This window comes from Mustela putorius, unplaced genomic scaffold (assembly GCF_011764305.1).
Source record: "Mustela putorius furo isolate JIRA1106 unplaced genomic scaffold, ASM1176430v1.1 tig00000551_pilon_pilon_pilon, whole genome shotgun sequence".
Lineage (NCBI taxonomy): Eukaryota > Metazoa > Chordata > Mammalia > Carnivora > Mustelidae > Mustela > Mustela putorius.
Genome location: NW_025421412.1, coordinates 12,428,010 through 12,451,653, shown reverse-complemented (window position 1 = coordinate 12,451,653; position 23,644 = coordinate 12,428,010). Strand labels below are relative to the sequence as shown.

General features: G+C 56.4%; 1 protein-coding gene across 5 annotated transcripts in view; it reads left to right on the top strand.

The window, feature by feature from the left end:
- Positions 1-20,884, top strand: part of FARP1 (FERM, ARH/RhoGEF and pleckstrin domain protein 1) — a 270,933-nt gene extending 250,049 nt beyond the window's left edge. For all 5 annotated transcript variants that reach the window (XM_045081388.1, XM_045081389.1, XM_045081387.1 and 2 more), the window contains exons 18-27: positions 3,508-3,745; positions 6,029-6,159; positions 11,262-11,330; positions 11,536-11,625; positions 12,111-12,193; positions 12,270-12,382; positions 13,495-13,661; positions 17,274-17,381; positions 17,756-17,907; positions 19,438-20,884. In XM_045081388.1, the coding sequence (XP_044937323.1) occupies positions 3,508-3,745; positions 6,029-6,159; positions 11,262-11,330; positions 11,536-11,625; positions 12,111-12,193; positions 12,270-12,382; positions 13,495-13,661; positions 17,274-17,381; positions 17,756-17,907; positions 19,438-19,519 (1,233 nt within the window). In that variant the 3' untranslated portion in view covers positions 19,520-20,884. The remainder of the gene's footprint in view (positions 1-3,507; positions 3,746-6,028; positions 6,160-11,261; positions 11,331-11,535; positions 11,626-12,110; positions 12,194-12,269; positions 12,383-13,494; positions 13,662-17,273; positions 17,382-17,755; positions 17,908-19,437) is intronic.
- Positions 20,885-23,644: the final 2,760 nt, after the last annotated feature.

Sequence of the window (23,644 nt, the reverse complement as noted above, 5' to 3'; positions counted from 1 at the left end):
TTACTCCCTTCCAGGAGGCTGGGCCTCCGCCGTGGCCTCCGGGGACAGCAGCTGGACACCTGCCAGCCCACTGCCTGCCCCCTTGGGGACAGCCCCCAGAGTTGTCCGGTTTACCAGCTGTCTGTGGTCGCTCACCCCCGGAGAGGTGACACGCGCAGGCCTCCAGCCTGCTCTCTGTTCACCTGGCACCTGAGACCTCCTAAAACATCCCTGGTCTGTGCTCAGGGCCTGGTGAGTTGGCGTTTCTGCACTGAGGCGGCTTCATCAGCTGCTGGCGCGTGAGTTGGTGCGCGGATGCCGTGAGCATTTATAGCATGGAGCTCTGTGCGAGCGAAATTAAAATAGGTGCAGAGGCTCACACAGCCCCTGGCAGCCTTTTTTAGACTTTGTTTGGGTTGCTTTTTCTTGTAGTGGTTATAGTTGGTTTTAAAGAATTTTTATGAAATATGAAGGGAGGGCCGCAGAAAGTTCTAGAGATGTAGAAGCCCAGCTTAGCACTTGTCCAAAATGCTTAGAGCAATCTGCAGCTCGCAGGGTCCTTCCTGCCCCCCCGCAAGCCCCAACACACAAAGCCACGTATTTACCTGCATTTTCAAGGGCACAGTTGAGGGGTGGGCAACCCTCCACTCGTGACCATGACAGAGGCAGGGGGCCAGGGGCCGCAATCCCCGCCTGAAAGTCACACACCCAGACTGTGATCGCGGGCTCACGCTGTGGACTTCCAACCGGAAACACCCGCCCAGTTGCACAAAGGCTCTTCGAAATCACACAAATAAAAGATCCGCCTTTCATCCAGTCTGGGACCTTCACCTGAGCCGTCTGTCTCCTCGAGTGTCCAAATCCTGCCCCCTCTCCTTCTTCAGCTCCTACCACATTACTCCTTCTGGCCCTCCGTTTGCTCTCCGCTGGATGTCTCGACCTGCTTCCCGGTGCTTCCCCTCCCACAGCGAGCCGAGCTCCAGGCACCATTTCCGTTACAGGCCGACTGCGTAGGCTCAGAGCCCTCCTGCGTCTCTGTGGTTGGGAGAATGCAGTCCAAACCCAAAACGTGACAAAGGAAGCCTTCATCGTCTAGCCTTGGATGATCTCTCCAGGCCCTTTCCCCTGATCTTTGCATTCCACTCTGTGCTCCAGGGATCATGAACTTGCCTCTCTGGGCTCTCGGGTTCTTGCAAGACTCCTGCCTCAGCTGGGTGCATGCATGGGTTCACTTACTCTTTTTCTCTCTTTTATTTATTTATTTTTTTTTTAAGTAACTTCCACAGGGGGCTCCGGCTCACAGGCCTGCAAAAGCAAGAGTTGCATGCTCTCGTGACCGAGCCAGCCACTGCCCCTCATCTGCTCATTAGTGCATGCAGGGAACAGGCATTTACTGAGCACCTACTGTATGCATCAGGCCACAAGGATATCGGAACATGACAGACATGCTCTCTTAATAGGGGACTGTGCATGTGGCAATACTGCATAGAGCTGCACGCACACGAGAACACACACGCTCAAGGGTGTGCGTAGCTGGTAGAACCCGGACAAGCTCCGGATTGGCCCAATGTCGGTTTCTTGGTGTTGACGTTGTGCGGTCGTCCCAAGATGGTAATGCTCGGGGGAGGCTGGGCGGAGGACCTCCCTGTACATTACTTTGCAAGTTCCTATGAGTCTATTTTTTTTTTTTTTAAAGTAGTCAACAAGCTAAGCAGGGGAGAGCATGTGATAAGGACTAAGAGGGACAAATACAGCCTAAGTACAGGAAGACAGAGGAGCCCCTAACTGGTGTCGGCAGGTGGGTGTCCAGGGAGTTGCTGAGGACAGCAGGAGTCCAAACAGAGGAGTGTCGTTTGCGGAGGCTCTGAATGCAACAGCCGGGCACGTTCAAGTTCAGCTTGGCCCTGGGATGAGAGGCAAGAAGCAAGACAGGAGGCGTAGGGAGATTATATCCTAAGGGTCCTCTGTGCCCTGCTGAGGACTCTGAAGGTTGTCCCAGGATAGGGGGGAGCTCTCGTCATGTTCCATCCAAGAGGCCACGAGCTGAGCTCCATCGCCAATTTTTATTAGTGGTGGAGGGGTGAGGCGTGGAGGCAGAGGCCCCCATGGAGACCCCACCCTGGTGATGGGCGGCACAAGGCCAGAACCAGGGCAGTGACCATGTGGAGAAGAACAGGAAAAGGTTTGATGTTTTAAGGAGGTAGAATGAGAAAAACTTGGTAAAGGATTCAAAAAATGGGGGAATCTAGAATGTTCTCTTGGTTTCCCTGTCTTGAGTCCCTGGCTGGTGGCGGCACTCATACTGAGGCTGGAGAATCTCAGGGCGGCCCTGGGTGAGGCAGAGAGCATGGGGTTCCCACCGGACTTGCTATGTTTCAGGCTCCTTAGGAACCCTTTGTGGGGCGTGGAAATGTAGATGTGGGGGTGAGCGGTGCATGGGTAGCGAGACTGCCCCTGGGTAGTGAGTCTTAAGGACGACTGTTCTCTTGACCTTGATGTCCTTGTGCCCATGTTATTACCTCTGTCCGGAAACCTCCTTCCCTCGCGATCTTCCCCACCTGCTGGGAAGATTGAATTCCTCCATTAATGCTTTATTGTCCTTTATTACCCTCACCAGTGTCCACCGTGAGCCATAACAGGAAAGGAATCTTCAATGGCATGTGTTAGAGATGGTCAGACAGACTTTATTCAGGACCATTGTGACTGGGGTAGAGTCCCCTGCGGTGGGGTTTTCAGTGGGGGAGAGACTGGGCTCATCTCTGAAGACAACATGGGCGTTTCTAGCCAAGGGGCAGGGTAGGGGGTCAGAGGATGGGAATATATGCAGAGGAAACATGGGTAAGTCGGGTTCTGGCTGAACCAACCTAACAGCCTTCTTTGCTGAAGACAGGGTGATCTGGTATCACATGGGGATGATGAGAGATGAGGAACCCAATGTCAAAGGTGACCAGACATCCAGGCTGTAGGGTTAGGATAAGGGTTAGGCTGACAAAAAAGGTTTTTGCTGAAACTGGCTTTCAGTAAGGAAGTTCCCAGACAGGTCCAGGAGAAGGCTCAGGAGCCTGAAGAAAGGGTCATGCGCAACGTCTCTTTGGGACCCCCTGGAGCAGGGCGCATGTCTAATTCTCACCCAGCTCTCTAGGACTGAGCAGAGCTGGGGCGTGTGGCAGATACTCTGAGTTAAACAGGAAGGCACAGTGGTAACCGTGTGACATTTACTGAATGGGCCCTGGTCTATTTGTCATCTGGTGACATTTAGAAGAAAACCACCGGGCCCCTGAAAGAGCTCCTGTTTGTTCCTGCTCCTCCGAGATGACCTCTCCATCTCCTCCTCCAAAATCCCTAAGCTTTGTGAGCGGCTTAATGCTTTAGTAGAGCCTTTTCTTTCATCCGGAGAACCTAAGCGCCGCTATCAAACACATAGCCAAGTGGGGACGGTAGGAGAACAAAAGGAAGCCGCGGCGAGCCTCGTCTGGGAGAGGCTGGCCGCGTGGGACGCATGCGCACTTGTCTCCCCGCCCACCCCAGCAACTGGCGGTTCACCTGTGGAAGCACAGCGAAGCTCTGGAGGCGCTGGAGACCGGCATCCGGGGCTCGCGGCGGCTGGAGAACCTGTGCCGGGACTTCGAGCTGCAGAAGGTGTGCTACCTGCCGCTCAACACCTTCCTGCTGCGCCCGCTGCACCGGCTCGTGCACTACAAGCGGCTGCTGGAGCGCCTGTGCAAGCACCACCCGCCGCACCACGCCGACTTCCGGGACTGCCGCGGTGAGCGGGGGGGCGGGGCGCCGCGGGGGGCGGGGCGCCGCGGGGGGCGGGGCGCCGCGGGGGGGCGGGGCGCCGCGCAGGGTCCAGAGAGGTTGAGGGGCGCGCCCGGAGTCACACAGCGGGAGAGCAGATGGCTCGGAGCCCGGACCCAGACCCCATGTTCTTGACCGTCCTGTGCTAGTGTCCTGACGCTGTCACTCTCCGTGTCGCGCTCTCGGCACCGGGGCAGGTACCGCACCAGGTATCTTAGTGACACCGGTGCCTTCGCTCCTTTAGCAACCAGCAACAACAGGAGTACTGCTACCCCACTTTACAGAGGAGATACCTGGGCTGCCGGTATCTCTCTCCTAAGCTATTATGAACACCTGCCATCTGTCACCTCTTTTTTTTTTTTTTTTTTTTTTTTAATATTTTATTTATTTATTTGACAGATAGAGATCACAAGTAGGCAGAGAAGCAGGTAGAGAGAGAGAGAGAGGAGGAAGCAGGCTCCCTGCTGAGCAGAGAGCCCGATGCGGGGCTCGATCCCAGGACCCTGGGATCATGACCTGAGCCGAAGGCAGAGGCTTTAACCCACTGAGCCACCCAGGCGCCCCTGTCACCTCTTTTTCTAAATGTACCTCTCACTCTCGTGCTTAAAACCTGGGTAACCTCTGGTTCCCTCAGACTGCAGTTAAATCTTCCTGATCTGGCTCCTGGCTGGTCTCTCCTACAGCAGGTACTCATTGAGCACCTGCTGTGTACTAAGCATAGGAGAGAGAATAACCCGGATGTGGCCCCCACTCACAGGACCAGCTAGTGGCCACAGAGGGCAGGACATCTGGGCAGTGACTGACCTATGACCTGACCCAGCCCCCAGAGCCCAGGGGGAGCTTTCTGAAGGAAAGGTTATGGTTTTTTAAAGATATTTATTAGACAGAGATCACAAGTAGGGAGAGGAGGAAGCAGGCTCCCTGCCGAGCAGAGAGCCTGATGTGGGGCTCGATCCCAGGACCCTGGAATCATGACCTGAGCCAAAGGCAGAGGCTTTAACCCACTGAGCCACCCAGGTGCCCTGAAGGAAAGGTTATTTTAAGTTTTTATCTAATGTATAAAGTAAAGGAATTTTCTTGGATAGACTTGGGAACAACACATACAGAGGCCCACAGGGGACAGAGACTGTGGAACATTACAGAAAGTAGAAGTTCTATATAGAACACAGAGAGATAGCAGCAGAAACGAGACTGGCAAAGTAAACAGAGCCCAGGCCCCCTGGGGTCTCATAAATCCCACAAGACTGCAAGGAAGAGCAAAGGGGAAGACTGGGAGGGTTTTAAGGAGGGAATGGGGCTGTGGGGCTTGTTGCAGAAAAGTCGATCCTTTGGTATTCTAGGATATGTAGACAAAACTTACAGATGAGGTTTTTAAATATTTTTTTAAATTTTTTTAAAGATTCATTTGTTTGCGAGAGTGTGCATGTGTCCGCAGGGGGAGGGGCACAGGGAGAGGGAGAAGCAGATTCCCCACTGAGCGTGGAGCCCAGCGGGGGCTCAATCCCAGCAGAGCCAAAAGGCAGACACTTAATCAGCTGTGCCGCCCAGCCCCGACCCCCGCCCCCACCACTGACAAGTATTTCCTGACGAAAATATCTAAACGCTCAGCTCCTATGGATTTACGTAAACTAAAGTCACTCTAGTTTGGGCATCAGCTCCTTTTCCATATCAGATACGTCCCCGCGTGAGGGAGATGTGCCCAGGCTCCAAAATCTGCCTTTTGCAGTCATCTTGGTAAATGGGATAATTGGTGCAGAAGGAAGAACCCCAGGGGGGGGGGGTGCGGTGCGGTGCCGGATGTCACGTGCTCCAGAATGTCACACTATCAGTAGGGTCTCTCCTTTGCCCCAGATTTTCTGTGGCCTCCCTGTGCTCTGTTCTTCCCGGGTAACAGGAGGCGGGTAGAAACCTCTGCCCCAGGGAAAAATTCCAGGTCTCCTCCTGCTTCTTCCCCTACGGTTTGCCTCTCTGTGCCCAGTGATTCCGACAGGACAGCCGTCCCCCACGTAGCCACAAAGGGATCTTTTACATTTCTAGAATGCATTTGGGAAACTCCAGTAAATACACAATGCCAATTTTTTTATTTGTGAAAAATTTGTATTAGGAATAGCAGTGTTTCCCCCCAGGAGGATGGCTTCTAACTTAGTTTAGCTACTGGGGGATGGGACCCAGAGGGCTGATACTGGGGTGTGGTGGCGGGGGGGACCCCGGTCTGCCACTCATGCCACCGTGTCTGTGTTCGCTTCGTTAGCTGCTCTGGCAGAGATCACTGAGCTGGTGGTCCAGCTTCACGGTACGATGATCAAGATGGAGAACTTCCAGAAGCTGCACGAACTCAAGAAGGACTTGATCGGCATCGACAATCTCGTGATTCCAGGAAGGGTAAGCCGCTGCGGGAGCCAAGCCAGCGAGGCAGTGTTTCAGTGATTTACATTTGAACCTTCTGAATCTGGACTCTGGTTTAAGACCCCCTCCTCCCAATGAAGTGGCTTCCTTCCAGCTACAAGGCAACTGGGAAAGGCGCCTTGATGGTGACAGAATCACTAGAAAATTCTGAGTCAGAAGGAGATAAGCAAGCCTTTGACCACCTGGTCTACTATTTCTCCTTACCTGTTGATTGGCTAATTTTCTTTCCTCCCACCATATCTGGAGAAGAATTGAGGTAGCTTATTTTAGTTTTTAAAAGTTAGGGAAATGGAAATGGAAGCCAAGGGAAAACAAACAAACAATGGGGCAAAATGGTGATACAGTCGTGCAAGAAAATTAGCGCCCCAAAGCACGTAAATTCCTGTATAAGGATGAAAAGGAGTTTTAAGAGATGCAGTTTACTGTGCATGACATAATTTTTATTTTTTTTATTTTTTTTAAAGATTTTATTTATTTATTTGACAGAGAGAGAGATCAGAAGTAGGCAGAGAGGCAGGCAGAGAGAGAGAGAGGAGGAAGCAGGCTCCCTGCGGAGCCCGATGCGGGACTCGATCCCAGGACCCTGAGATCATGACCTGAGCCGAAGGCAGCGGCTTAACCCACTGAGCCACCCAGGCGCCCCGCGACATAATTTTAATTTAGAATTAAAATAAGGTTTTAGGCCGAACATGGTTCTAGGAGAGATTCGCGTTCACTTGAGCTGTTAACCTTCCCCCGGCCGCGCGGGGAAGCAGGGCTTCGCTGCACGCGCGTGCACACCCCTTCCGGGCCAGGGGGACATGAACACACAGGGAACCTGCCTGCTTCTGATTCTTTTCCTAAGAAGCCATCACTGCCCAGGGATCAAAAAATATTAGGCGGTATATCCACTCTGTCTGGGATCATTATCCCTAGGGCTGCCCCGTTTCAAGGTACACATGACCCGGTGCTTCAGAGAGAATTTTGGTGCCTTTGGTCTGTTGCACATCTGCCTTTTTTTTTTTTTTTAAGATTTATTAGAGAGAGAGAGCACATGCACACGTGAGCAGTGGGCAAGGGCAGAGGGAGAGAGAGTCTCCAGCAGATTCCGCACGGAGCACAGAGCCCCATGCAGGGCTCGATCTTACAACCCTGAGATCATGACCTGAGCCGCCCACCCCCATATCTGCTGCTCCTCGGACAGGTGCTCTGTCCAGTTTGCCAGGGGCTTTCCGTCCTGGCTGCCAGGCAGCTTCTCCGGAAACTTGAAGTCTGTAATGTGGGGAAGACGAGGGAACCTGCCCGTGTGTTTGGGTCTCTGACAGGAGAGCCCAGTTACAAAACTGATGGAACACTAGTCGCGAGAGATGGTCAGAAGAGTTGTATGTGGGGCGTGACAGGTGGAAACGAAAGCCAGAGCTTGCATCAGCTCTGCCAGGGAGAACATTCTAGTGGGCTTCATGTAAGAAGCACATTTACCCAGCTACAAGGAAGCCGTGCCATTACTGAGATTGTCTCTTAACTTTGGATGTTCTAGAATACGTAGCCTATTATGCTACCTGGTGAACAGAGCCTACCCATAAAGAATTTTTTGGCCTCACGTTGCATTCCCTGCTCCGTGGGGAGTCCGCTTCTCCTCCTGCCCTCCTCCCACACACACCCTGCTTGTGCTCACTCTCAAATAAATAAAATCTTAAAAAAAAAAAATTTTTTTTTTTTTTTTTTTTGCGGCAAGGCCCCCATTGGTACCATGTGAAGAAGAGCAGATTAGAGCAGGAAGTCTCAGGCTCAGGTCCTCGCTCCGCCAGACCTCGGTGTTTCAACCAACCAGAATGTTCCTTCCTTTCTGTAGCACGGGCGTCCTATGCTGTCCCTTATAGGCCATGAGGATCAAATGAGATTTAATGTGTAAAAATAGCAAATGTGACTCTCCTTCCCCCACCTGTAGTTACTTGAAGAGATTAAGGGTAGCATCGTGGAGGAAGGCCTGTGGCTAAGTACAGGTTCTGTCACTGATCCCGGACAGGTTTCTAAGTCACTTTGCTCCTCGGTTTTTTCTCTGAAAAATGGGACAACGTTGAACTTGAGGCTCCTCTACAATGCCAGTATAAGACTCCTACTGTGTGCTCGGGATTATTTAGGGGAAGTTGGAGCTGGGGAGTTGGGGAGCTGGTGACCGACTGCCTTATATCCATGTCCCGTGTGTCCATCAACTAGCCTCAGGTCTACCCTGAATGAATCGGAGAGGAAGGAATCACAGGCCCTCCGGGGAACAAATAACCCCCCATGGCTGGGAGGAAAGCTCTGATTTGTCTCTAAGTAGAATTTCAAAAATGGAGACTTAAAGGGGAGACGCCCCCCTTGGCTGCTGCAGCGTGAGTCTGGCAGGGCCGAATCCGCTCACCTTCCTGCTGGGGTCAGTCCGCGATGGTATCACATCCTGGAGGGTGGGACTTCCCCCCCCCCCACCCCAGGCTACCCCAGGCCACCCCAGGTGTACTTGGGCCGGAGTCAGCCCCCCGATGGTGTTTATCCTAAGAACTGGGTGCCTGGGGGAGAGCTTGTCCTGGGCCAGCCTTCCGGTTAGAGGAGCATAGTCAGAAAGGAAGCAGGCTCTGGCGGTGGGTGAGGTCCGTTTGGGAAAACTCAGAGGTGTGGACTGGATTTCCCTCCGGAGGGAAGCAGCTTTGCTCTCAAGGATATTTGGGGCCGTCCTCCCACCGCCTCCTGTGGTTTAAAAAGAAAAATTTTAGACACGGGACATTTTCCCTCCCCTGTGTCGGACCTTGATATCGGAGTCCACAGCCCTTCTCCCCACCGCTGGAGCACCCCCCAACCCAGGAACACAGACGGGGCTCCCCCGTCTTCCTGCAGCCAGTGTCCCAGGGCACCTCATCTCCCGCAGAGAAAACAGTCAAGCTCCCACAGATCTGTTAAAAAACGCACCTGTTGCAGCAGGTTTGAGTCCCGGTCCCATCCTTGGCTGCCTGGTAGTGGTGCACCCCCCCACCCGACAGCATTTCCTCGGATCGCATTGTTGATGTCTGATAGCATCCATCCCAAATTCCTGCAAGGATCTATGATGTGTCCCTTTGTTGGTCCCCAAAACACGTACATCGGTGAAACTGCCGGCAGACATGGTCTTTGATCCATATTTCATTAAAAAAGCAGAGTTGAGTCAGTCTGTGCCAAAGTCTATAGAATCAAAATGAGTTGGCTGAGGCCCTGGCTCGGTAGCTGCTCTGAGCATGGAAAAATCTGGTGGCAGGTGTTCCAGAAGTCTGTTGATAACGTAGCAAACTATTCGGACATGTCATGGCTGAAAACAGCTTTTCCTAGAGGTCATGGACCTCTAGAGGCTGAAAACAGCTGTTCCGTAGAGGTCATGACTCACCGTGAGTCAGGAACTGGGCGGGGTTCAGCCAGGGGATTCTTCCGCTCCCTGTGCACGGACAGGGGTCCCAGACGGGCTGGCCTGGCCTGGAGGGTCAGAGGCTGACACCTGGCAGCGACATCTGGAGGCTCGGCTGGAACTGACTATGCACCAGGGAGCCCATGAGAAGCCCAACCGGCCCTCGGTTCAGGCTGGTCTTAATGCTGTGCGCCGCTCAGGGTCCCACGAGCAAGTGTTCCTAGGGACAAAGCAAAGGCTACATGTGGTCTTATGACCTCATCCTGGAAGTCACATAGTGGCAGGTCCACACGCTGTTGGTCAAATCAGTCACCAGCCCACCCATATCGAAGGGAAGCAGAGCCCCCACCTCCACAGGAGGACTGTGAAAAACATCAATGAACTTGCAGCCCTGGGTTAGAAGTAGCATGGTGGAGAACAGTTTAGTGGCTCCTTAAGAAGTTAACATAGAATTTCCCCAGGACCCAGCAATTCCAGTCCTTAGTATATAGCCAGAAGAATTGAAAACAGGTATTCCAACAACAACAACAAATTTTTTTAAACATTTTATTTATTTATGTTTGAGAGAGAAAGAGGGAGAGCATGAGCAGAGGGGAGAGGCAGAGGGAGAAGCAAGCTTCGCACTGAGCAGGGAGCCTGATGCGGGGCTTGATCCCAGGACCCTGAGATCATGACCTGAGCCAAAGGCAGACGCTTACCCAGGCGCCCCCTCAAACAAAACCTTGAATGTGAATGTCCATAACTACACTGTCGTAGCCAAAAAACCCCAAGTGTCCATCCTCAGGTGAGTAGACGAGCACAGTGTGATGTGTCCATACAAGGAAATAGCCACGGGAAGGAGGGGAGATCTGATATGTACCCCCATGTGCATGAAACTTGCAAACACACCAAGGGGAAGAAGGCGCAAAACAAAACTTCATATATGACAAGACAGAATTTATAGGAAATATCCAGAATGGGCAAATCCATTAAAAAAAAAAAAAATTGGTGGGAGCCAGGTGCTTAGGGAAAGGCAGGAGTGGGGAGTGACTGCCTGAGGGCCACCGGGTTTCCTTTTGGGTGATGAAAATGTCCAGACCTGGAGAGTAGCAATGCGTACACTTTCTGAATGCACTAAAGGTCACAAACGGTCATTTTTATGTGTATTTTACAAGAAAAAAATTTTGTGGGGTTTAGAGTTTTAATTTTTTTTTTTTTTAATTTTTGAAGTGCCCCCAAGTGACCTGGGCCCCCAGTTGTTTATTAATCTGGGAGGAGGAATTCCTTGGACACGTTTGCTTCTGGCTGTTTTATCCCAGAGCAGTTACTGGTTTCCAGAAACCAGAGCTGTGAGTCACAGAGCGATCCTGGGTTCGGAGTAACTCCCCTCTGGCTTCTGTGTCTTCCCAATGCCCTGACCACCCCCCCAACCATGCATGTGGCGGGAGACCCTACTACCCCCCACCTTCCACTGCACACCCCCACCCCGCTCGCAGCACTGGCCATGGAGCCACAGTGTCGTGGCCTCTGAGCACTGGTTTCTCTGCGCGGAGCCCATCGGAGCGCCCGCCTTATGGGTTCCTGGGAGGGACAGCAGCACTCAGTGAACGGTAACTAGAATTGCTGTGGTTCTCCACGGAACCCAGCGTGGCAAGAGGACGCGGGCTCGCGCGCCGCCGCCAACCCCCGGGCTCTGTTTGCTCCACAGGAGTTCATCCGCCTGGGCAGCCTCAGCAAGCTCTCCGGCAAGGGACTCCAGCAGCGCATGTTTTTCCTGGTAAGTGCCGAGAGCCGTCGGTCTTCAGGGTGATGGGGGGCCCCACGGGGGTCATGGGGCCGGGCCCGGGCCACCAGGGAGGCAGGAGGAGCAGCTGCGGTCGCTGCGGAGCAGCTGCCCTGCAAGATCCTGAAGACGCAGTCTGTGCACCTGTGGGTTCAGGGGAGCCCATCCGTCTCAGCTGCACTTGTCCTTGCTCCTCTAGTTCAATGACGTCTTGCTGTACACGAGCAGGGGGCTGACGGCCTCGAATCAGTTTAAAGTCCACGGACAGCTGCCGCTGTACGGCATGACCGTGAGTATGCGCCGTGAGCATGCGATCCCCACCCCTCTGGTGCGCTGCCTGCAGGAGGCAGGCCGAGCTAGAGGAAGGGGGAGGCCGCGACCTGAAGAAGGGGAGGGAGGGGTGGAACTAGGCCCCTTGGCCCTGTTCGGGCTCCCTGAGAGGGGCTCGGGACACGGCTCCTCCTGCATGTGAGATGTCCGGGCAACCTCCTTCTAGAATCAAGTGAGGAAGCGAGCTGTCATGGCCATGAGGTAGGCCTGGCCCCGGGACCCCTGAAAGAGCGTTCTTACCAGCCCCTAGAGCAGGGGAGCCCACCCCTCGAGCAGGGGCCGCCTGTCCGCCACCGGGTAGAGGGAAGTTTATGGGCACTGCCAAAAAGCAATTCCGTGCCTTTGTGGTTCCTTTGAGCCATAGCCAGTTCGGGGAGCGTTTGAAAATGCACTGCGTGTCCCACTTGCCTCTTGGCAGTAACACGATGCACACTCGTCCCACAGATCGAGGAAAGCGAGGACGAGTGGGGTGTGCCCCACTGCCTGACCCTCCGGGGCCAGCGGCAGTCCGTCGTCGTGGCGGCCAGGTAAGGCGGACGCCCGACCCCTCCCGTCGGCCCCTTTCCCTGCCGGGCTCTGAAAAGCTGTCCCCCGCCTCTTCAGCTCCAGGTCCGAGATGGAAAAGTGGGTTGAGGATATCCAGATGGCCATTGATTTGGCAGAGAAAAGCAGCGGCCCCACTCCTGAGTTCCTGGCCAGCAGCCCCCCTGACAACAGTAAGTGTGGGCCGGCGGGGGGAGTCTCCTAGTGCTTGACGGCATGGGCACACCACCTCCAGGAGCTGGCCTTGGAGGGGGCACAGCCCCGGCTCACGGAGCGGGGACAGCCTGTTCCATTCCCGGCAGCTCCCATCTCTGTGACGGACGTTTGTGTTTAGTCTTCTTTATTCCTAATTTTTATGACATATGTACAAAATCATGTAATTGGAAGTTTATAGGATAGAAAACAAAGAAGGCCCTCTGACCCAAGTACTTCTATATAGCTGCTGTGATCGATTGGACACATCTTACTTCTTCCATGTACGTTTTTTTCCGGTTTTATTTAAATTCCAGTTAGTGAACGTACTGTGCAATATTGGCTTCAGGAGCAGAATTCGGTGGTTCATGAGTTGCACAGAACACCCGGTGCGCATCACGAGTGCCCTCCTGGGTGCCCATTCCCCATCCAGCCCATCTCGCCACCCACCTCCCTCTGGCCACCCTCAGTCTGTCGTCTGTAGTTGAGTCTCTTATGGTTTGTCTCCTGCTTTCTCCCCCTCCCGTATGTTTATGTTTTGTTCCTTGAGTGAAATCATATGGTGTTGGTCCTCTGACTTGTTTCACTTCGCACAGTATCCCCCAGGTTCATCCACATCCTTGCCAATGGCAAGCTCTCACCTTTGTGACGGCCGCGTAATATTCCGGTGGCTAGATCGCCAGCTCTTCTTCGACCCAAAAGACACCTGGGTTCTTTCTGTAGTTTGGCTGTCGTTGATAGACATTTGTGTTTCATAACCCTAAAAATCAAGGAACTTCCACCCACTCAAACACCCCTTAGAACAGTGCTACCGCCGGCAGTAGGGAGAGGACCCGAGGCCGTCTGACCGGGCGAACACCCCAGGCCTCAGTGCCCAGGTGTGTTCGGGGCTCCCTGGCAGAGGGGCTGACAGGGTGGGACCCGGACGAGGAGATGGCTGCTAGTGTGACCTCCTGCTCGGGGCGGGGTGCAGGGGGCTCCCCAGCTGAATGCCCTCGGCCGTCCTGTCCCATCTGGCACCCAGGAGGGTCCGGGAGGGTCCTTCTCCTGGCCAGCAGAGATCCGAAGCACAGCCTTTTGTCACACCGCACAGAGTCCCCGGACGAGGCCACGGTGGCGGACCAGGAGTCGGAGGATGACCTGAGCGCCTCGCGCACGTCGCTGGAGCGCCAGGCCCCGCCCCGCGGCAACACTACGGTACATGTGTGCTGGCATCGCAACACCAGCGTCTCCATGGTGGACTTCAGCGTCGCCGTGGAGGTGTGGATCACATCCTGTGTTCTCCGGGCCCCCGAAGCTGTGGTCGTCCCCCTCCCGGTGCTGGTCACTGGTGCTCAGGAAGGTGGGGGAGGGGGACACGGCAGGGCCAGGTCGGACCACGGAGCCGTGTGGGCTCCGGCTGCCCCCGCCCCCGCTGCCGGGCTGCCATGAGCAGAGGCGCTGGATTGCCTTCTTCACACCTGAAAACCTGAGTTCTGAGATGGGCCTGGCCCAGGACATGTCACGGGAGACCCTGAGCCAGGGATGGCAGGGGCCAGCCAGTGGTGTTGGGGACAGTCCCTACGGACTGTCCGCGATCACTCTCTGGGGGTGACCATCACGGTTCCACGCTGCTTTTCCGGAGTCCCCCTGCGAAGGGGGCCGAAAGCCCGCGCCTGTTTCTGAAAGCGTCCTTGGGAGCACCCATGTGAGGGGCAGGCCCTGGGCCCCAGGTGCGCCACCCGGGACCTCCCCAGCACCCCTGGCACCAGGCCTTCCTGGGGCTGCCAGTGAACGGTCCCTCAGCTCCAACCCCAAGGGGACGGACGGACTCTGTCCTTCTGCCCAGCTCGCTGTACTCAGCGTCCTGCCTCCCTTCACGCTTTGGAACTAGAGCTTCTCCCACGCACGGGGGGTTGGGGGCAGGTGAGGACTGTCAGGGGATTCAGGAACTTGGCAGGCTTGAAACTCCCTTTGCCAGCCTAGGAGCATGCAGGCCACTCCGGAACACAGTGACCCCCATGTCAGGTAGGTCCTGGGAGCCGGGCACTGTAAGGCCAGATCCTCTGGGGCGACAGGCCTGCCCAGCGGCCTACGTGGTCAGGTGTGTGTAGTGAGCTGGTCAGCAAACCGGCCCGCAGGCCAGATCCAGGCCCGCCTTTGTCGGTCCCAGCCCATGAACTAAGAATGGGGTCTGATGTTATCTGGTGACGACAATCTGACTTGGCCACTTGGCCTGATAAGCTCAGACTGCAGACTGTCCGGCCCGTCGGGGACGTCCACCGGCCCCCCGAGAGGGGACTGCAAGCCCCGCGGTGTGTGGGTTTAAGATAGCAATAATGTAGGTGAACCCCTGGCCCTTGCCACATACCCCTCCCCAGGCCCTTTGGTCCCACTGGGCAATGGGGAGGAAGCGGCCATGCCTTCCAGCCCGGCTCCGCTGCTGCTGAGCACACCCCCCCCCCCCGCAATGGACCCTCTTCCCCTCATATCTCCTGCAGGACCCCCACGGGTGGAGGGGAGTACGGGCGATAGCTGGGGAAGGCGTGAAGATGTGCTGGGCGCGACCCGGAGGTGGTAGGGAAGCCAAGAGCATGGGGGCGGGGGGCGGGGGGCGGTCCACATGAGACGTAGGAGTCCCCGCGGAGAGGGCCCATGGAGCATTCTCGTGTTTTAGATCGGAGTTGGCAGGCGTTAGAGGCCTGGGGAGAGGCAGGCAGGGACCAGGAGGGAAGGGAAAGCACGGAGAGGGAGAATCGGGGTGGGGAGGGTTCTGGCTCTCCTGGTTGCCACATCGCATTCCCCCCAACTGGTTCCCACCAGGGCCGCTTACCCCGCCGGGCTGCTGGGAGCTGAGGAAGGGCCCCACCATGCCTCATCCCCAGCTTCCGGTATTGGCCACCATCCTTGGTGTCTCTTGGCTTACAGACGCATCACCCCAATCTCAGACTCTCTCATGGGGAGGTGTCCCTGTGTCCGTGTTCAGGTGTCGTGAGGACATTGGGTACTGCCTTAGGGCCACCCTACTCCAGGAGGACCCATCTGAACTCTGACGCCTGTGGAGACCATAGTTCCAAATAAGGCCCCTTTGGAATGAAACAGAACCTTGGGCGGGGGAGGGGGGGGGAAATGCAACGCGATCCAGAATAAAGACTGAGCAGCAGCGTGTGCCAGGACGAGGGCAGAGCACAGAGGCCTTCCCTCCGCTGGGGAGTCCAGGAGCAGAGGCTTCTGGGAGGGGAGCGAGGTGACGGGGCCGCAGCCGACTGGGGCTCAAGGATGTTGACCCACCCAGTAAAGGTGGCCGAGGAGAACTGGTCTGGTCGGACACAGACCGGAGTCCTCTGCCCGCAGGCTTCAGCCTCTCCAGAACAGAGGGCCGTGGGACCTGAGAAAGGGACAAGTGTAGCTGAGTAAAGCCGGAGTGGGGGGGTTTGCGTGCAGCTGTGACCCCAGCGGCCAATGAGACAGTGGGGAGCAGGGAAGGAGAACTCTGTTCAGAGGGCTGGAACATGGCATGTTCCAGAAAGGACAGACGGTGGTGGTGGCGGCGGTTAGAACGTTCCCATGTGCCTGCCTGAACTTGGGTCACGGTGGGCCGCGGCACGCTGTGGGACCGGCCGCAAGAGGAGGACCTTCCGGGCTCCAGCTGGCGGGTGTGGGTTCGGTAGGCGAGGGCTCCCCCCTTGCCTTGGGTGTACTCAGCTCCGTGTGTGAGGCTCCCCCAGTCTTGCTTGCTGCCATCACCTGCTTGGCACTCCGAGCACCCCATTTTCTCGTCCTGTTCGCCCGTGGGTGACAGGCAGGGTGGGAACCCGCCTGTCTGTGGGTCTGTCTACCTCCAGTGCTCTTTCGGCCTGAGGCACCATTTGCTTCCGGTAGCCTCTGTCCCCCCATCAGACGGTAACTCCAGGCAGAGACACTTAAAATTCTTTAAGGTCCCTGGGCCCGGAGGCAAGAGAAAGAAGTTTGCATACCTTAAAAATGCGTGTTGGAAGAATAAAGTAGACTCAGGTGTATTTTTTGTTTTTTTGTTTTTTTTTTTAATAATTTGCCCATTTGACCCCCGGGTTGGGAGTCTGTCCCCAGCATCCGTTTCCTGCCTCCTTCAGTCTCCAGGGTACTGAGGGACCGGCTGGTCAGGGCTGTGGACAGGCAGTCCCACGGTCTCGTTCCCGGTGCGGGGTCTGGGTGCGCAGCCTGTGCCCCAGGTGTCCCCCACCGGGCCTCCGAGCTGGGGAGCCCAAGCAGGACGCGTGGGGAAGGCCAGTGTGGTCCGGGGATGACTCTTCCTTGGGAGAGTCACATGTGCAGGGCCCTGGCGGACGCCTGCTAGGGCAGGCCGGCGTTCCGGCCATGGCCACTAGGTGGCGCGCAGCACCCGACAGCGTGTTGTCCTGGGGTGATGGGGCCTTTCCTGGGTTACCATTCGGGGCTCTGAAGTCGGAAATCGGGGAGCACCAAGCTCCCCCCGCACCCTGTAGGGAGGGTCCCTGGGTGAGAGGCAGCACTTCAGGAACTCTCCGTCTCCTCTCCGAGGGGCAGCAGGCACAGCGAGGAAGCGTGATGTGCTCCTACCTTCTACCTGGGGTACAGAGGTCACCGTTGGGGGGGCAGGAGGGTGCAAATTACCTGTCATTTAGGTGGGTGACAGCAGCTCAATCAGGTTCAGACTCTGCACCCACAGGGAGCAGAGGCCCCCTCCCTAAATTAGGGCAGAAGCAGGAAGCCTCACCCGGAAACCCCATGAGGAGGCCCCCGGGACTGGAGGCCCCGGGAACTGTGTGTGTGTGTGTGTGTGTGTGTGTGTGCACGCGCGTGCACGCGCGCGCCCGCCCCCCCACCCCCACCCCACCCCACATTGTACTCCTGACAGGCGTGCTTGTCTTTCAGAATCAGCTGTCTGGGAATCTGCTGAGGAAGTTCAAGAACAGCAACGGGTGGCAGAAGCTGTGGGTGGTGTTCACTAACTTCTGCCTGTTCTTCTACAAGTCTCACCAGGTAAGTAAGGACCACAGCCCGGCGCAGTGGCCGTAAGGAGGCAGGGTTTGGGGGGTGGGTGCGGAGACAGGCTCACTCTGGAAGGATGAAGAACCCAAGCGCTCCAGCCACCCAGGCCCGTGAAGGCCACATCCCCGAGACCCTCGTTTCCAAAGTGAAGGCCGATGCTGTCCGCGTGCGGGAGGCGGCGCCGTGGCCTGGGGAAGGGTCACCGGGCTGGTGGCTGAACGCGGGAGAGGGGACGACTTCATTGAAGGCTGAGGGCCTTTAATGAATTCTGGGCCTCCTGGCTGGCCTGTGGGGCAAGACGCTGCAGCTAGGCCCCAGGGCCCGAGGCCGCCTCTCCAAAGCCCCCCGCTGTTGCCTCTGCCCAGGACAATCACCCCCTCGCCAGCCTGCCTCTGCTCGGCTACTCACTCACCATCCCCTCAGAGTCGGAGGACATCCACAAAGACTATGTGTTCAAGCTGCATTTCAAGTCCCACGTGTACTACTTCAGGGCTGAAAGCGAATACACATTCGAAAGGTAATGATCCCCACCCCTTCTCCCATCCAAGTACTAACCAGGCGCGACCCCGCTTAGCTTCCGAGATCAGACGAGATCGGGCCGTACACCCCCTCCCTTCTCCCAAGCGAGCCCAGTGGACGAGGCTCTTCTGGGGGCAGCTACTCACTGCCCACTGTGGGCCTGGGCATTTGCTCACTTCCAAAATGTCCTTGACCTTTGGGGGAGCCGGGTGAGGAGGATGGTCCCCCGGCCTGCCACCTGTATCCACCGCTGTTCTCGAAGAAGCAAGTGAAACTCTGACTTCTCTGGTTCAGTGTCAGCCCCTAACCTGTACAATGTTGAATTAATGCTCCCCAGGGCGCCCGTTTTGAAATCTCTAACATGCGTTTTAGTGTCTAGAGTATTCAGTCGGAATCTGCCAGATTGTGCCGCGGCTGGAGAGCCACCCGAGGAAGGGAGCAAATCCTCGTGCTTCTGAGGGTCACCTTTTTAGTAAGACTTCCTGTGGGCTAGAATGAGACCCAGGAGCTGTCCTTTTCAAAGATGGAAAGACCCAAACTATCCCATTTGACCGATTTCAGACCGTTCCTGAAATTTCAAGTAGAAATTCTGGTCCCTGGGGAACTGGATCCTGTATTAAAGCACCAGCTCGGGTGGGGTCGGGGTAGGGGGAGGTCCGCAGGCCCCAGAGCAGACAGGGCCAGGGGTCCCCAGCCCTCCTGGCCGTGCTGAGAGGACCAGAGTGTGTGTTCCTTCGGTATCCCCACATCACGTGAGCCTACAGGGTAGGACCCGGACCCAGTCGCCGGGAAGGGTAGTTACAGGGCAACGCACCGTGGGGGGAAACCAAGGCCCAGGCCTCCCCTCCGGCACTCCCTAGTACACTGCTTAGAAAAGTGGGCCCAGGCGACAGACTTCCCAAATCTGAGCCCAGACGGGGAACCCTGGACCGGTTGGGGGTCTTGTCACTGTGGTAGCAAGGGCCATTGAGACCCTAAAAAGACCAGTGATGAGAGAATTTCTACACAGCCTTACTACCCATTTCTCACCCTCGGCACTGATGACTCTGGAGACCATGTGGATCCCTGGAGGGGCGGGAGGCCCCGGCCCACGCGTTAGAGGTTGGGGAGCAGCACCCTGGTCCCGACCCCTAGAGGCCATTTGGCGCCCCCTCATTGTGACACCCCAGAACACCTCCAGACCTTGTCCAGCAGAGACGGGGAGGCAGAAGGAGCGCACAGAGCGGGCCAGACCCCTCCATCCCGCTGCTCTACAAAGGGAGCGCCCCAGCCGTGGTTCTCAAACTGTTCCTTTGGTATACCTCACGGAACCCTTACCCTGGCTTTCGTGTACTTGGGTACCGAGAGTTCGTTCAAGAACCCGTTTGCTAAAATAGCACGTTGCAAACCGGGCACCGGCCTGCCGTGCTGTGTTTTTGTAAGTCATGAGGTTACGTGGAGTGTCGGGAAGCCGTTACAAGGGAAAAAAACACCCTGCGCAGGTTCAGAGAAAGTAGCCCTTGACCCTGCTCTCGTTCTCCGGTCGCAGGTGGATGGAGGTGATCCGCAGCGCGACCAGCTCCACCTCGCGCGCCCACGTCCTGAGCCACAGAGAGTCTCACGGGTACTGATGGCACGTCTGTCGCTGGGCTCGGCGGGGGCGGCTTCCCCGGGAGACACTGCCTGTCCTCTGTATTAACGAAGCCTAGTAAAATTAACACCTGTCTGGGAAACCGAAACCTGGTTTTACAGCAGCTCTCCTGTCTCCACAAAACCGTTTTTAACCTTGTCTTTCCGAGCTGTTCCGCGGTCTGAACGGAACAGGGCTCCCGCTGCGCCGGTCTTCCTCCGGGTGGCCTGTTCCCAGCACACGCCAGTGTTAACCCCGTGTCCCTAACAGTGCCAAATGACCGCTCCTCCGCAGCTGCACCTTTGAGGCAGTACGACCCCATCCGTTCAACCAAAAGACAGGGCAAGCGCTCTTTTTCTTAAAAAAAAAAAAAAAAAAAAAAAAAAAAAGTTTTCCAGTGTTTGTGATACACACAGCACAGTCTTAAGCAAATGAGATCATTTTCAGATTTCGTTTTTTCAATCTTTCTACTTTTATAATAATGTTATGATTTACTTCTTTGATTAATAGAAGCAGCTCGCCGCACGCTACGTACTTTCCCCTTTGGGGTTTTATGCTCCAGCAAAATGCTGTTCTTGGCACAAGGGGACCAAATTGCTTCCGTGATTCCTCTTTACAGAAGCATAGCGGGGTGGCCCAGATCCGGCTCGAGGTCTGCGCACTCGCTGTCCTAGGAGTGGTGTGTGCGCTGGGAGGTCCTCCACTGTGGTGTCTGCTGTCTGTCTCCCGAGCATGAGAACTTGTATGTCCGTGATCAGGGCCATTTGTGATACGTGACGGTTCCAGAGGGTCTCCATGAGCTTCCAGGGGCCGTGGAAGCCCCATGAACATGAGGGGCGCGGCCCTCCGTGCTCACCCCCATAGCCTGCACCTGTGGCTGGGGACCGCACAGTTAGTAGTAGTATATATTGTGCCTGTCTTCAAGAACATTCTTTCCTCCGCTTATATCCCCCCCCCCCCACCCAGGCATGGGGTATCCACAGTATGACCTTGCGTATCCGCAACAGTCGGACTACACAGGGAACCGGGCTCTGGGACCTGCGGGGCCCGCTAGTCGAAATCTGCTTGCCTGTTCTCTGTGGAGAGCGGGTGGCTGCTATTCCCTACTTTTCTTAAACCCTTTCCGACCCAGTCCAGAGGGGGCGACCCACCCAGCCGCTGCCCGTACCCCAGCCCCACTGGCCGGTGCAGCGGAGCCGGGGCTGGTGGGCGTGGAGGCAGCGGCGGCCCCCATGGACGAGGAGCTCGAGACGCGTTCATCACTTGCCTTACGCTGTGTACCAGATGGTTTGAAAGTACTAACAAAAGGGAATAAAAATACCTCACGCCACAATCCAGCACACTGACGTTTTAAGGCAAAACATCACCCACCTTGTCTGGTCTTTATTTTCGTCCGATGCGGGCGGGTTGCGGGGACGGCGCGGCCCAGGAGTGGAGGTGGCTGGTCCTAGCGTGGGGGGGCGGGGGGCGGGGGACCTCGTGTGAGGCTGACGGCGTGAAACCGGGGAGGCGGAACCCTGGCGGGGCCTGTCCGTGGTTAGAAACTGACTAAAACTCAAGGGATGGACACAAAGCCAGGGAGGGGGGCTACCTTCCACGTCCTTCCTCGTCCTTCCTGGAGACCAGCCACTCCTTCCCAGATGGCTTCTCTCACACCCCAGCAGCAGGACCAACTCCCCAGGAGGGGGAACGGAGGTGCAGCTGACGGGATAAAGGCAGTCTCAGGAAGATGCCCCCCCCCAGGGTACCTGTCACTGACTTCCATAGGCTAGGGGATGAAGGGGTCTAGTTCAGTGTCTCAGAGAGTCCAAGCCGGTTCAGTGCTGGTGTTGCCCTACTCATACCTCTGTGGGCCCCTGGGACTTCTAAGTGCAAATCCTGTGGGCACCGGAGACCACCCCCAAGCTACCAGGAACCCGGGGAGTTTCAGAGACACCCAGTGTCTCAGGTCACTCGGGCAACTCGAACAGAAACATCAGAAACGCATCTCACAGCTCTGGAGGCAGGAAGGTGCAAGACCAAGGCACCGGCAGATCTGGTGTCTGGTGACAGCCTTCCCAGGTCACAGTCTGCTGTCCTCTCCCTGTGTCCTCACAGGGCCGAAGGGAGGAGGGGCTCGGGGGGGCCCGTCTTAGAAAGTCACTAGTCCCATCATGGGCCCTCGCTCTCCTGACCTCCTCACCTCCTGACACCATGGCACCGGGGGCTCGGATTTTCACCTGCACAGTCCCCCTGCACGACAGAGTCCCCGTGCTCACACACACGCCACACCGCACTCTCTCCATTTACTGCCGTATTTGATAGCACAAATACGGAAGCTGCGGTTTGTTTAAGGGAACAGAAAAAAACACTCATAAATGGACCATGTTTTGCCAAAAGAACAGTACAAAACGCTACACGAAGAACTGCACTGGACATAAGACTAACTCGATCGGCAAACCGCTGAGTTCAGAAGGCGTGTGGCCTGTGGTTACATCACAACAGTCACGAGGCCAGCTCTGAGGTGCCGAGGCCCCCGAACCCCTGTGGTGGCCACTCGCTTGTGAAGCCAGCCAGGACACACGACAGAATGGCTAGAAGGCATGAAAACCCAACCATATAGCCCACTGCCTCTGGTCCCCCCAGGTGGTAGCTGTGCTTGCCCAAAGCCTCTCCCAGGCCAGGGACAATCTGAGCAGTGAGGCTGGGGGCCGGGGTGGGGAGCGTCTGGGCATCAGGGAGCCTCCAGGTGCCAGCCTTGTGGGTCTGGCTGCACGGTGGCGGGGTTTCTCCCCAGGTTCCGCTAGGGGCCCCCATGGCGGGGCCATGCCGCCACCAGCCTCCCCGGCTCGCGGAGCAGCCCGTGGAAGGGCACATGGCCCACGGGCCCCGAGAAGCCAACCGCAGCCTGCGTGGCCACAGACCGGAGAGTCTGGGGGCGAGATCCCCTTGTCCAAGCTCCTCACAGCACTCCCCCCACCAACCCCCAGCAGGCTTCGTCAGTAGAAGGTGCTCAGGTAGCCTCCAGAACAATGACTCTCTCTCCCTGGGGGGCGCCGCTGTGACCGTCTGGGGGCTGTGGGCCTTGTGCCAACCATGGGTCAATCCGCTCACCTGGAATCCGGTCTCCCTGCCAGCGTGACCACTCCTTGCGCTGGAGACCGGCTCCAGCGTGTCGTCTCAAGGTCACCGTCTACATGCAAAGGTGCGGGACCGTAAGCCAGCGGCCGTCTACACCGGCTGGCTGAAGGGCAGCACCTGCCACCCTCCGGAGAAAGCGGCGTCACTGCTTCATGGGACTGTCCCGCAGCAGATGCGCCTCGCACAGGGAGATGGGGCGCTGCCTTGCACGAACCACTCCTAGAGCGCGAACAGCCTCACGTCTTCTCGTGCAAGTTAAAGTCCCTGCCGCCGCCGAACACGCAAGATAACGATCCGCGATGCAGTTCTATTTCCCCGAATCAAAACATATCCCTTACAGAAATCAATCAATCATTCAGATTCTGGTTTAAAAAAAAAAAAAAAATTCATTGTAGGCTTTTAGACGCTGCAGTCCATGACCAAACCCAGACGGCGCACACGCACGCTCCCCTCTCTAGCTCCAGGCTGCCTCCCCTCCCTGTGGCCCAGCCACTGGGGCGCCAGACAGCAAACCCTCCATCCCAAAGGTGACCCAGTAACTTCCTTGCTTCCAAAACTCCCTTGTCTGCCCCTGCAAGGGCCGCTGCGCCTGCAAGAGGACGATGATTTGTGCCCACGAAAACCACACGAAGCCACGTGTACTTAGTCGGGAATCGCTGCCGACTCCCTGTCTCACCCCAGAGAAAGGACTCCGCCTGCCTCCCACCAGGCCACAGGCCAGGAGAACGACAGGCCCACGGCTGACAGAGAGCAGCCCCGGCTCCTCTAAGAAAGCAAGGTTGCCCTTAATCAAGGTCCCTGGGAAGAGAGCGCAATTTCACAAATAAGTAGTATCCAGCTCCATTTTCTAAACGGCCAATTTTTTGAAAGTCACACAGGGAGCTGACCAGGACACTCAAGAGTTTTGAATGTGGGCACGTCTTTCTGGAAGTGCCAAACATCCCCGTGCGCTCGCTCGCTGTCACGCACGCGCACGCGCACACACACACACATACCAGGTACACTG